The sequence below is a fragment of the Pezoporus flaviventris genome, unplaced genomic scaffold (assembly GCF_033815535.1).
Source record: "Pezoporus flaviventris isolate CSIRO_AGI_PZ_B2104156 unplaced genomic scaffold, CSIRO_AGI_Pfla_v1 ptg000138l, whole genome shotgun sequence".
NCBI lineage: Eukaryota > Metazoa > Chordata > Aves > Psittaciformes > Psittacidae > Pezoporus > Pezoporus flaviventris.
The window spans coordinates 515,952-528,831 of NW_026892686.1; the positions used below are offsets into that span (position 1 = coordinate 515,952).

The 12,880-nt window shown below is 56.8% G+C and overlaps 1 protein-coding gene across 2 annotated transcripts in view; it reads right to left on the reverse strand.

Annotated features, from left to right (window-relative positions):
• Positions 1-205: 205 nt before the first annotated feature.
• Positions 206-12,880, reverse strand: part of HK2 (hexokinase 2) — a 33,088-nt gene continuing 20,413 nt past the window's right edge. For both annotated transcript variants that reach the window (XM_061478988.1, XM_061478989.1), the window contains exons 3-18: positions 10,953-11,101; positions 10,555-10,674; positions 8,541-8,636; positions 8,322-8,421; positions 7,604-7,787; positions 6,482-6,637; positions 5,470-5,703; positions 4,682-4,986; positions 4,005-4,153; positions 3,499-3,618; positions 3,276-3,371; positions 2,823-2,922; positions 2,505-2,688; positions 2,122-2,277; positions 1,496-1,729; positions 206-608 (exon numbers count right to left, since the gene is read on the reverse strand). In XM_061478988.1, the coding sequence (XP_061334972.1) occupies positions 464-608; positions 1,496-1,729; positions 2,122-2,277; positions 2,505-2,688; positions 2,823-2,922; positions 3,276-3,371; positions 3,499-3,618; positions 4,005-4,153; positions 4,682-4,986; positions 5,470-5,703; positions 6,482-6,637; positions 7,604-7,787; positions 8,322-8,421; positions 8,541-8,636; positions 10,555-10,674; positions 10,953-11,101 (2,528 nt within the window). In that variant the 3' untranslated portion in view covers positions 206-463. The remainder of the gene's footprint in view (positions 609-1,495; positions 1,730-2,121; positions 2,278-2,504; positions 2,689-2,822; positions 2,923-3,275; positions 3,372-3,498; positions 3,619-4,004; positions 4,154-4,681; positions 4,987-5,469; positions 5,704-6,481; positions 6,638-7,603; positions 7,788-8,321; positions 8,422-8,540; positions 8,637-10,554; positions 10,675-10,952; positions 11,102-12,880) is intronic.

Consider the following 12,880-nt stretch of genomic DNA (forward strand, 5'->3'; position numbering starts at 1 on the left):
CTTTCTACAGCACGGACACGCTAGGACTCCGACAGACATAAATAGGTACCAGTTAACCATAAAGTGACAATGCAGCATCTTGATTATTCTAGCATTATCCTTTCTGCTGTTAGGGAAGATGTGAGAGTGGTTAGGAGATGTGGGGAGGAGAGCTGCGGGTGGAACAGGCCCAGCTCTAACTGGAAATGTAGGTAGACAGCCAAAAGACACTTTTAGCTTTACTTGAGAGGCGGTTTTATGGCATGCAGTAAAACTCCTAAGACAACACTTTATAACAAAGCACACAGCATCTCCAGTCCCACTTGGGAGGAGCTCGAGAGAACAAGTAAAGCTAAGAGTCTGCTTGCAGGGGGAGGCTGCACGTGTATGTGTGTGTGTGTGTGTGTGTGTGTACGGAGGGAGGGAAGGAAGGGGAATGTCCTGCTTTGCTGACACCAAGCTCTTCGGCAACCCCTCCTTGCTCCTACCGCTGGCCAGCCTCCCGGATGCGGCACGCCACGGCTGTGATGAGCGCTGCGCCCTTGCCGCTGCCGTCCTCCGACTGCAGGAAGGTCACTTCGCACTTGGGGGACAGCTGCTTCACTGTCTCGTGCATGACCGTGGAGAAGCTGCAGGGAAAGGGGAGAGCTGGTGACTCAACCCGCCTCGGGTAAAGGCGCCTGCTCCGTGAGGAGCAGAGCACATCACCCCCTTCGTGTCGAGCTACAGGGACTCTTCCTCAGGGACTGTAGGGGTAGGATAGGGGGGAATGGTTTTAAACTGAATCAGGTTGGAGATAAGGAAGCTCTTCCCTTGGTGCACCACAGCGCCAAGAGAAGCTGTGGCTGCCCCATCCCTGGCAGTGCTCAAGGCCAGGTTGGACACAGGGGCTTGGAGCAAGCTGCTCCAGTGGAAGGGGTCCCAGCCCGTGGCGGGGGTTGGAACTGGGTGAGCTTTAAGGTCCCTTCATCCCAAACCATTCCATGATTCTGGATACACAGAGGAGATGGATGGAGAAAGAGCTGCCACATATGAGGCATTATAAAGCCAATCTCTGTGCTGCAGGCCAAGCCCACAGTTAGCACGATACAATCACGCTCTCCCTCAGGACTAAATCAGCCCCTTCTGTAGTCCCACCAATCCCTAATAAACCTTAATAGCCCTGACCATCCTCACCTGAGGGATCTCCAGAGCCCTCCCTCTACCCATGGGCCCCTGAGCCCTATTTAGGATCAGTCTGTGCCCTTAATCCCTGCTGACCGTCACCGTCCTACAAGTACCACCCTCCAGCTCAGGCATGGTTACAGTTTTGCTTGGCCATAAACCTTCCTGATCCAGATCATGGGTTGACTTCTCGGGTTAGACCTGCTGATGATCTGATTGAACCTGGTCACCATCACTGGGCCAACCCAGCCTTAGGTCCTGCCTGGTGCGGTGTTACCTGGGTGCCCCATCCTTTAGGCTCATCAAGCTGAGCACATAACCCCCCCTTGGAGGACCCTCTTGCTCAACTCACTGCGGGTGCAGCTTGTAGAGGGTCCCGTCCACACCGACGGTGACCTTGAGGAAGTCGAGGCCGCGGTTCTCGCGGATCTTGTCCACCACGGCAGCCATGCCCGCGCCGCAGAGCTGCGCCGCGCGCCGCGCCACCACCGCGCACACCTCCTTCACGATGATGCTGTCGTCGCACGTGCTCTCCAGGCCAAGGTGCTGCAGGATGGAGCGGACCTGGAGCAGGGCTAAGCAGTCGCTAGAGAGGACGCAAAGGGATGGGCAGCGTGAGGAGACGGAGCAACGTGGGCGCGTGGCTTCACCTCCTCTTAGCTACGTCTTGTGTGGCTCTACCGCTCCCCTTTAACTCGGCTTTCAGAGCTGGATGCGGATCTGATGTCACGTCCTAATCCGTGGGGCTATTCCAGCACAGAGGATAAAGAGGCCTCTGTGTTGCCAACCCCAGACGCTTCCTTGTCTCTCATCACCGGTGCTGTCAGAACCACGTGAGTTTTGCTGCTGCATTGCACCCCCCTCTGCCATCCTGGCTCCGGATTGAGAGCTTGGGACGTGTGCCCCAAACCCTGGGAGTGCTTTCCCCCAACTCCATCTCCGATGCGCAGCTGGATCGCCCTGCCTCTCGGTCCTCACCTTTCGATCTGCGACAGGAACTTGGTCTCAAAGATCCCTCTGGTCTTGAGCCTCTCTGAGATCCGTCCCCGGAAGAGCAGCCCTCGCTTGGTGAAATCCATCAGGATGTTGCGGACGATCTCCCCCAGGTACATCCCACTGATCATCTTCTCAAACCTGCGGAGGAGAGGGCAAGGCTGGCCATCAGAAAGATGGGGACCGGCTGAGGGACCTGGGGGGGTTCAGTCTGGAGAAGAGAAGGCTCAGGGGGGACCTGATCGCTCCCTACAACTGCCTGAGAGGAGGATGGAGCCAGAAGGGGCTGGGCTTTGCTCCCAAGGAAAACAAGGGATGGGACAAGAGGAACCGGCCTGGACACCCAGCCCTACAAAGCCACCACGCACCTTTGCTTCCCTGGGTTGAGAGAGAGCTCGTCCACCGCCAGGTCGAACTCGGTCCGGATGTCATCCAAGCACCCGTTGTCCCCAAACGCTCCCCACTCCATGTTGATGCACATCCTGCCCTCCTCCCCTTCCACCAGCTCCACGTTCCTCATCTCCTCCATGTAACAGGCGTTGCTGCCCGTGCCTGCAGAGAGAGCAGCAGCTTTCAATGGGGCTACTGAAGCAAGGAAAAAGCCCTCAGAGACTTACAGGAACACCCCATGGGGGCAGGTTTGGGAGCCCAACAAAGGAACCCCACGAGAACGTTTCATTCCTCACCAACAATCAGCCCAACTTCACAGTACGGATCTTCATATCCGCAGGTCATCATGGTGCCAACCGTGTCATTTACCACCGCCACCACGTCCAGGTCAAATTCCTGCAGAGGGGTGGGATTGGATGGGGTTATTCCTGAAGGATGCAGCTTATTACACCAGGAAGAGCCCCCAGGGCATGCGCTTTGGGTGGTCTGCACTGAGGAAATGAGCTTTGGTGTCTCCCTGAGTCACATAGAGACAAGTCTGCTCCAGCCTTGGCTGGGAGCCACCTCTTAGCTCCGGGGTCTGGAAATCCAAGCCCTAGTGATGACTAAGGGTGGCTGTTGAAGCTCAGACACTCATTAGGCCTGTGCTCAGCCCATTAATTAGCTTTACAGGCCAATTAAAGATGCCAAAGACATCACCGGGGTGTGGGAGCGAGCAGCAGCCTCCTCGCAGCGATGGGGATGCTCACCTCCCTCCTGTGGATCGCCTCCTTCAGCAGGTTCACCACGTCCTCTCCTTCACACCCGGTCGCCTTGAAACCCTTTGTCCACTTGAGGAGAATTCCCTGCGGTGGGAATGCCCCGTGGTAAATAAATCATCCTGGTCAATGGGAACAGCAGCCCCGTGCCCACAGCAACCAGTGCCAGCCCTGGGTACCAGACACGTATCCTACCCAGGTAGGTTGGGGTTACCTCATCCAGGCTGGTCTGCTGGCAAGGGAAGGAGAACGTGAATCCAAGCGGGAGCGATACGCCCTTCATTCCCATGTATTCCAGGAAGTCGGAGATGCAGTGGACAATGTGGTCAAAGAGCTGGGAGTGCAGAGCCAAACGGAGAAGTCACCATCACAGCAAGAAACTCAGCGGGATGCAGCCTGCCTGACCCATTCCCAACAGGGCTTTGAACAGACCAGGATGCTGCTGTGTGAGGTGAGCAAGCCCAAAGCAGCTCCTTTCCATCCCCTTCCCCAGCACCATGGTTGTATCCCTCTGATACCTCCCTGCAGGTCCCATCCTGCACCCAGAAGGGATGGAGATGACCAGCTGGGAATAACAACCATTTCTAACCTATAAACCAGCCTCAGGCTCCCTAAAGCTCATCTCAGACTGCAGAGCCTTGGGCAGAACTTGCTGCTCTAAAGGCAGGAGAGCAAAAGCCTTCCCCATGCAGTTTTCCACCTCCAGCTGCCCGTCCTCACCTCCTCTCCCGTCCCCTGCATGATCTCCACCGGGATGGAGTAGATCTTGTTGTGCATCTCCACGCCGCGCCTCATCCCGTTCCTCACGCGCACCAGCAGCACACGGAAGTTGGTACCTCCCAGGTCCAGGGCGAGGAAATCTCCTTTCTCTGGAAGCCAAGGGAGAGCCGTTAGGAGAGATCCCGACAACGATCCCAATGATCCCCTCCTGAGCACGGCCCAAAGCTGAGCCGATTCTTCCCTCTGGCTGGGAAAGGACCAGAAACCACGACGTGGCTGGGAATGGAGAACATCGGGTGCAGGCAGGAAGGTGATGGAGAGGTTTGCTCCGGACCCAGGGAGATCCCAGGGCTCCAAGCCAAGAGGCAGGAGCACACCCAAGCCACTGACGGAACAGGGAGCACAACCCAGGACAATGGTGGTGAGGAACCTGCGGTGGTGGGGAGACCACAGGGAAAGCCAGGCTTTGTGTTAAGGCAAGCGCAGAACGGCCTGGAGGCTCAGCTGCCTTTCCCTGTGTCATACTGGAGGCTACAAAGCTCTGTGCCCCTCCCAGCACAGAAGGAACCAGCCATGGCAAAGCTCCCAGCCCTTCCCTACACGAATCGGATGCTGGGAGCAGCGCTGCCACCTCTTTGCCCTATGCAAGGATGGGTTTATAACACATGAGGTGTTACCTGTGCCGTCTGGGGTCGAGCACACGTAGGTGGGCAGCATCTTCACGGCCGCCTCTGCGTGCGTCTCCTTGCCCAGCCCCTTCTCCATCTCCATCCTCATCCTCTGCTTCACCTCCAGGAGCTGCTCGTGGCTCAGCTTGAGCGCCTCGAGGATCTTCTGCCGTGCCTTGTGCTGGGCAGCCAGTCTGTAGGCCACGGCCGTCACCATGGCGGCCCCTTTGCCGCTGCCGTCCTCCGACCGCACGAAGCGGATCTCGCAGTCCGGCAGCAGCTTCCGCACCGTCTTATGGAGGCGCCGGGCAAAGCTAAGGAGGAGGAGGAGGGAGGATGTGGATTACAACCAGAGCCTTTGGGGTTGCAACTGACTGCGGCTCCTTCAGCACCAGAGGGGTCCATGGGAATAGCTGTGCCAAGCTTGACCCACTGCTGGCAGGAATAGACTGGGGGGGGTCCTGGTTGCTCCCTACAACTGCCTGACAGGAGGATGGAGCCAGGAGCGGGCTCACAGGGAACAAGGGATGGGACAAAAGGAAACGGCCTCAAGCTGCCCCAGGGCAGGTTTAGATGGAGCTGAGGAACAATTCCTTCCCCAGAGGGTGCTCAGGCATTGGAACAGGCTGCCCAGGGCAGGGCTGCAGTCACCGGCCCTGCAAGTGCTCACACACCCCCGGTGCCATGGGTCAGTGGTGGCCTTGGCAGGGCTGGGAACGGTTGGACTGGATGAGCTTAAAGCTCTTTCCCAACCCCGTTGGTTCAGTGGTGTCCTCACCCCCTCCCCATGGACTCACTGAGGATGCTTCTTGTAGACGGAGCCATCCACGCCGACCGTGGACCGCAGCCTCTCCACGCCCTTGTTGTCCTTGATGCGCCGCAGCACGGCGGCCAGCGTGGCCCCGCAGAGGTTGGCCGAGCGCGTGGACACGATCTGGCAGATGCGGAGCGTGGCCACGCAGTCCTCGTGGGACGGCTCCAGGCCCAGCTTGCTCAGGATCTCGTGGGCTTTCTGCAGCCCTTCCTTCTCCCTGCGCAGCGAAGGGCAGAGAAGCTGTGGCTGCCCCATCCCTGGCAGTGCTCAAGGCCAGGTTGGACACAGGGGCTTGGAGCAAGCTGCTCCAGTGGAAGGGGTCCCTGCCTGTGGCAGGGGTTGGAACTGGAGGAGCTTTGAGGTCCCTTCCAACACAACCCATTCTACTATTCTATGATTTCTGAGTAGCACTTAACTACAGGTCTTATCCATGCCTAAAGCACTCCTTGGAGTATAAAATCCTTAGGTTAAGCAACTTGAGGAGGGAAAAAACCTGGGGTTTTTCACAGGCCCTACCACCTAAAGGCACATATATATGTGGGTATGGAACACACAGGGCTTCTGGCTGTGACTATTACATATTTTTATCCAGAAAACTTCATTTCCCAGCTAAAAATGTCTTTTTCATCAGGGATCAGAGCTACATTTTAACTAACTCTGTATTTTACAGATCTCAAATGACAAGTCATGGCTCCATTCCCTCCTTTCACACCCTAAAGTTTTCCCCAGACATGGCCTTGCTTGCAGCCTATGAGCACAATTAAACCACTAATTCCTTATTCATCACAGAGACAGCAAAGTGCTTTCATCCTTTTGGACACAGGGGCTTGGAGCAAGCTGCTCCAGTGGAAGGTGTCCCTGCCCTTGGCAGGGGTTGGAGCTGGATGAGCTTTAAGGTCCCTTCAACCCATCTCAGGCTGGGATTCTGTGATTCCCTCAGCACAGGTGTCAGGATATGGGCTGGGATCCAAGGAAACCCTCTGGATCCTACTTACTTCTCAATAGCAGAGATGTATCTGGTCTCAAAGTGGCCGGTAGTGAGCAGATCTGGTGTGAGCCTTCCTCCAAACAGGAGCCCTTCCTTGGCCATCTTCACCAGGATGAGCCTCACCAGCTCTCCCATGTACATCCCACTGATCATCTTCTCAAACCTGGCAATGGGGGAAGGCCAAGGTGTGTTTGCTTGGCTGTGTGTGCCGTGAGGTGGCCATAGTCAAAACCATCTGCCAGCCTTCCAAACCCAAAGGCTATCAGGTAATGTCTTTCCTGAGCTCTTTATCCCATCCCCGAGAAGATAAAGCCACGTTGGCATGACCTTCATCCTGCAAGGACAACTTACAGCTACCTGAAGGGGGTCACTTTGCAGGGATACCCCCCCCAATCCCACCCATGCTGCCAGAATCCATCAGGAGAACGGGAGCTGGGTAGGACCTGGCTGCAGACATTAGGTGGGGGTGTTTGCCGTGCCTGGCAGAGCGCCTCGTTGGCAGGGGGAAAGGGACAGGACTGAAGGCATTCAGCTCACGAGGGAAGCATGTGCCCAGTGGTTCGGTTGGGAGAACCAACCCAAGTGTGTGGCACGGCCCCTGTTTGCATGGGTGCAGCTGGCACGGGATGCGGTGACCCAGTTAGCTAGGACAGCCCCTGCGTGCCGCTGACGGCAGCGCGACGGGAGGATGGAGGGTAGAGAGGATAGAGAGGATAGAGGATGGAGGGTAGAGAGGATAGAGGATGGAGGATAGAGAGGATGGAGGATGGAGGATAGAGGATGGAGGGTAGGGAGGATGGAGGGTAGAGAGGATAAAGGATGGAGGATAGAGGATGGAGGATGGAGGATAGAGGATGGAGGGTAGAGAGGATAGAGAGGATAGAGAGGATAGAGAGGATAGAGGATGGAAGATAGAGAGGATGGAGGGTAGAGAGGACAGAGGATGGAGGATAGAGAGGATAGAGGATGGAGGACAGAGGATAGAGGATAGAGGATGGAGGATAGAGGATAGAGGATGGAGGATAGAGGATGGAGAGGATAGAGGATGGAGGATAGAGGATGGAGGATGGAGAGGATAGAGGATGGAGGATGCAGGGCAAACCCCAAGCTCAGCCAAGGCGCTGCTCACAGTTGCTTGCCGGGGTTGAGCGAGCCCATGTCAATCTCGTGGTCGAACTCGGTCCGGATGTCTTTGAGGACGCCGTCGTCCCCAAACGCTCCCCATTCCATGTTGATGCACATCCGGCCTTCGTCGCCTTCCACCAGGTCGATGTGCCTCATCTCCTCCATGTAACAGGCGTTGGTACCCGTACCTGGACCAAGCACAGGGATGCAGTGAGAGAGGAGGCTGCCTTTCCCTTACTCTCATAGTGATACAACCCCAGACTGGTTTGTGTTGGAAAGGAGCTTAAAGCTCATCCAGTCCCAATCCCTGCCGTGGGCAGGGACACCTTCCACTGGAGCAGCTTGCTCCTCAGCACCCTCACAGGGAAGAGCTCATCTCAGTCTCCCCTCAGGCAGGTTAAAGCCATTCCCCTTGGCCTGGCCCTATATCCCTTATATCCCAAAGCCCCTCTCCAGGTTTTCTGCAGCCCCTTCAGGCACTGGAGCTGCTCTCAGGTCTCCCCTTCAGGAACCTTCTCTTCTCCAGGCTGCCCCAGCCCAGCTCTCTCAGCCTGGCTCCAGAGCAGGGCTGCTCCATCCATTGAATTGCACCGCAGAAAGCGAAGATGGAAGAAAGCAATCACTGGGCAATGCTGGGTTTTATCACTCTCCCCTTCCTTCATCCCCACAGAAGCCCCTGAAACCTGCAAGACACATCCCCTCCTTGCTCCCCCTTGGCTCACCAACAATGAGGCCAACTTCACAGTTATGATCATCATAGCCACAGGTCATCATGGTCCCCACGGTGTCGTTCACCACGGCCACGATGTCAATGTCAAAGTCCTGATGGAAGAAGAGATCGCGTCACCACAGCACCTCTGCTGCCCCATGGAGCCGAGCTGCAGGGCCTCAACACCCACCCCACCGCCCCGGGGGGGTGATGGAGCTGCCCAGCCTCTCACCCCTCTCTTCTTGATGGACTTGCGCAGCATCGACACCACGTCCTTGCCCTCCACGCTGCTGCACTTGAACCCCTTTGTCCACGTAACGAGGATGCTCTGTGGAGGAACAGCGAGGAGGAAGGCTCAGAGGAGAGACCCACCGTGTCCTGAGGGCTTGGATGGATGGATGGATGGATGGATGGATGGATGGATGGATGGAGGGATGGATGGATGGATGGGGACAAAGCCCCGGGGGTGAGTCCCTCCCTGTTCCCAGCTGCGCTATCAGCAGTGATTTCCGCCTCCCTGTGCAGATAACATTTATGGCTGTGAAACAGCCTGGGAGCAGCTCCTGGCTCCTGAGTCCCGTGACTGGGTTTTATGGAGCCCTGCAGGCAAAACCTGCTCCCAAGACTACAGACTGCTCCTTGACCCATCCCTGCCAATGGGGGTCCTGGAGGCACCCACTCAGCAGCGCCCGGCCCGGGTGAAGGGAGCAGGCTCAATTGCACCTGAAACCCTGCATCCTGGAGCCTTTAGCAAGGCAGATCCCTCCCTGCTTTACACATGGGGAAACTGAGGCATGACGGAGAAGCCAGACAAGGTCACCGGGGACAGATGCTTCCTCTCCCAGCTTCTTTCTTTATGGTTTCACTTTTACAGCCCCACATCCACCATAAGCAAAGCTTTAACCTCCTTCCTCATTCTTTAACCTCCTGCATCACTCTTTAACCTCCTGCATCAGTCCTTAACCTCCTGCATCACTCTTTAACCTCCTGCATCAGTCCTTAACCTGCATCACTCTTTAACCTCCTGCATCACTCTTTAACCTCCTGTATCACTCCTTAACCTCCTGCATCAGTCCTTAACCTGCATCACTCTTTAACCTCCTGCATCACTCTTTAACCTCCTGCATCAGTCCTTAACCTCCTGCATCACTCTTTAACCTCCTGCATCACTCTTAACCTCCTGCATCACTCTTTAACCTCCTGCATCAGTCCTTAACCTGCATCACTCTTTAACCTCCTGCATCAGTCCTTAACCTCCTGCATCACTCTTAACCTCCTGCATCACTCTTTAACCTCCTGCATCAGTCCTTAACCTGCATCACTCTTTAACCTCCTGCAACAGTCCTTCACCTGCATCACTCTTTAACCTCCTGCATCAGTCCTTAACCTCCTGCATCACTCTTTAACCTCCTGCATCACTCTTTAACCTCCTGCATCACTCTTTAACCTCCTGCATCAGTCCTTAACCTCCTGCATCACTCTTTAACCTCCTGCATCACTCTTAACCTCCTGCATCACTCTTTAACCTCCTGCATCAGTCCTTAACCTGCATCACTCTTAACCTCCTGCATCACTCTTTAACCTCCTGCATCACTCTTTAACCTCCTGCATCACTCTTTAACCTCCTGCATCACTCTTTAACCTCCTGCATCACTCCTTAACCTCCTGCATCAGTCCTTAACACCCTGCATCACTCTTTAACCTCCTGCATCACTCTTTAACCTCCTCCTCCTGCATCTCTTGAGCACAACCAGCCCCATCCCTGGTTGCAAACGCCACCATCCCCTCGCTCCCGAGGATGCGCTGCATTTCCAGCGCTCCGTGGAGCCTCTCTCCTCCCCGATCCCAGGGAGCTGGGTGGGATAAGGGCAAGGAAAGCACCAGCCCCCCCCCCTTGTGCTGCAGCCCCCTGCCAGGAGCAGGAGCGGGGCCACGTGGGATGCTGCATCCCTGCGCGCTGAGCGGAGCTGACAGCCCCGGCTCCCTGCTGCTCCATGCGGGATGTGATGCTCGGCACGTCCTGGCTGCCTCTGGCTGCTGGAGCCGCTCTCCTTGAGCTGCTGCTCCCTATGGAGGTGTTCACACAGAGCAGGGCAAGGAGCTCCTCCTGTACCCCCGTGAGCCCCAGTGCTCGGCCTTTGCTCCCATCAGAGCCCTTGTGTGGTACCCGAACCCCATCAGCCGTGGGGCATCTCCATCCCGCTGCGTCCCAGGCTCAGCCACGAGGAGGTGAGACCCTAACTCACCTCATCCAGCTTGGTCTGGTGGCACGGGAAGGAGAAGGTGAAGCCAAGGGGGAGTTTCTTGTCTTTGATTTTCAGCTTATCCATGAAGTTGGCCAAGCACTCAGCAATGTGGTCAAAGAGCTGGGGATAAAAGGGCAAAGAGTGAACCCTTGTGCAGTGCCCCTGACCGAGGTGATGCACCAGAGCAGTGCCTGCGTCCTGGGAGCAGTGCCTGCCACCCCCATCACAGCTCTGTGGTCCTCCCTGGGAATTAACAGCTCCAAAAGGCAGGTAAGGAATTACTGGGATGCTGCAGCAATAGGATGCACAGCCCTGCTCCAGCCCCATTGCACAGCTCAGGGTCTAGGGAGGGGGGGAAGCCCAGGAGAGTGGGGATGGAAGGGAAGGGGTGAACCCACCTGCACCCCACTGCCTCTCATGAGCTCCTCGGGGATGGCGTAGATCTGATTCTCCATCTCCACCTTCTGCAGGCCGTTGTCCGACACCTTCACCCTCAGCACACGGAAATTGGTGCCTCCAAGGTCCAGCGCCAGGAAGTCCCCATCCTCTGCAGGACAAGAGGAACCATTCAGTGTGATGGATCTGCTGTAGGACAGACCCCGTCAGCCCCATCCGGACGAGCCTGTGCCCGAATCCAAGGAAGAGGAGCTCCAACCTCAAACTTCATCAGGAAGGAGGCAGCAGAGACTGTTCCTGACCCTATTGATGCTTGTGGGAACTCCCACATCTCCCAAGTGAACGGTCCTCAATGTGAGGACATGGAGCTGTTGGAGTGAGTGCAGAGGAGGCCACGAGGATGCTCAGGGGCTGGAGCAGCTCCTGTATGGAGCCAGGCTGAGAACATTGGGGCTGGAGAAGAGAAGCTGTGTGGAGACCTCAGAGCAGCTTCCAGTGTCTGAAGGGGGTTACAAGGATGCTGCAGAGGGGCTCTTCATCAGGGACTGGAGGGATGGGACAAGGGGTGATGGGTTCAGACTGAAATGGGGAGTTCAGGTTGGAGATAAGGCAGAAGTGATTTATGTGAGGGTGCTGAGGCGCTGGCACAGGGTGCCCAGAGAAGCTGTGGCTGCCCCATCCCTGGCAGTGCTCAAGGCCAGGTTGAACACAGGGGCTTTAAGGTCCCTTCATCCCAACCCATTCCATGACCAAGCCCCTCCAAGACCCAAGGGCTGGGCCCTGTTTGCTGCTGTTTCACCAAGGCCGGGTTGCAAAGCCAGGATGTGGGAACAGAGCCAAGCTGGCTGCTCTGAACAGGGCGCAGCATGGGGAGAGGGCCGGGGGAAAGCCCTCTATCAGCACTGTTGCACTGCTGAATGCACTGAATGTGCTGTGCTGGCTCCCCCGGAGCCGATCGCAGCCCCCGGGGGCCGCTTTGTGCCCGCCGATGCTCACACAAAGGGGCTCCGGTTGGAACAAAACCGGTGGTTTATTGGTATTCCAATGGCACCAGGGCAGCATCCCCAGGGATTGAGCCGGCACGGCCCAAGGGGTGACCGGCTGTCCCAGGGCGAGGGAAGTGGGACAGGGACAGACCCGGAGCCACCCCTCTGCAGCTGAAAAGCTCCATTAAAAGCAGTCGTGGTGCTCCAAAGGAAGGAGAAGATGAGGAACAAGAGGGGCTCGAGGCAGTGTTAACAGCCCTAATGCTTGCATGGAGGGCTGTGGGGTCAGCACATCACCCCAGTGGAGATGCAGGGCAGGTTGGGCGCTAGCTCCCAGTGGTACCAGTCCCCTCCATGCTCTGGCTTCAGTCCCATGGTTAGGGTTACACCAGGAGATCAACCAGCCCCATGTCCCCACGCAGCTCTGGCTGACCCTCACTTCATCTCTGGCCATGGGTTAGTGGTGGGCTTGGCAGTGCTGGGGGTAACAGTTGGACTTGGTGAGCTTAAAGCTCTTTCCCAGCCCCATAGAATCTATGGGTTCCACACACACACCCCATCATCCAGAACCATGGATCACTCCAAACCAGGCCCCCATCAATGCTTCACAGCTCACCCCTCCTCAATAACACCCTCAGCATCGCTGCAAGCAAGGCAGCACGGCCAAGGGACGTGCAAACCAGTGCTTGCAGGGCTGGAGAGCAGCGCTGATGCCCCAAGCATGAGAGCTCCAGCACTGGGGCAGCCGAACCCTGCACATTCACTTCTCCTCCTCGCCTCCAGCCCACGCTGACCCTTTGCAGGGATGAGGTTTAAACCCGTTTGGCAGCTCCCTGTGTCTGCCAGCCACAGGGCATGCCCTGGCCACGTCTCTGCACATAGAGGCTGAAAACACCTCCGTGGAGCTCCTGCTGTCCTCATGTCCCTGCTATTGCCCACAGCAG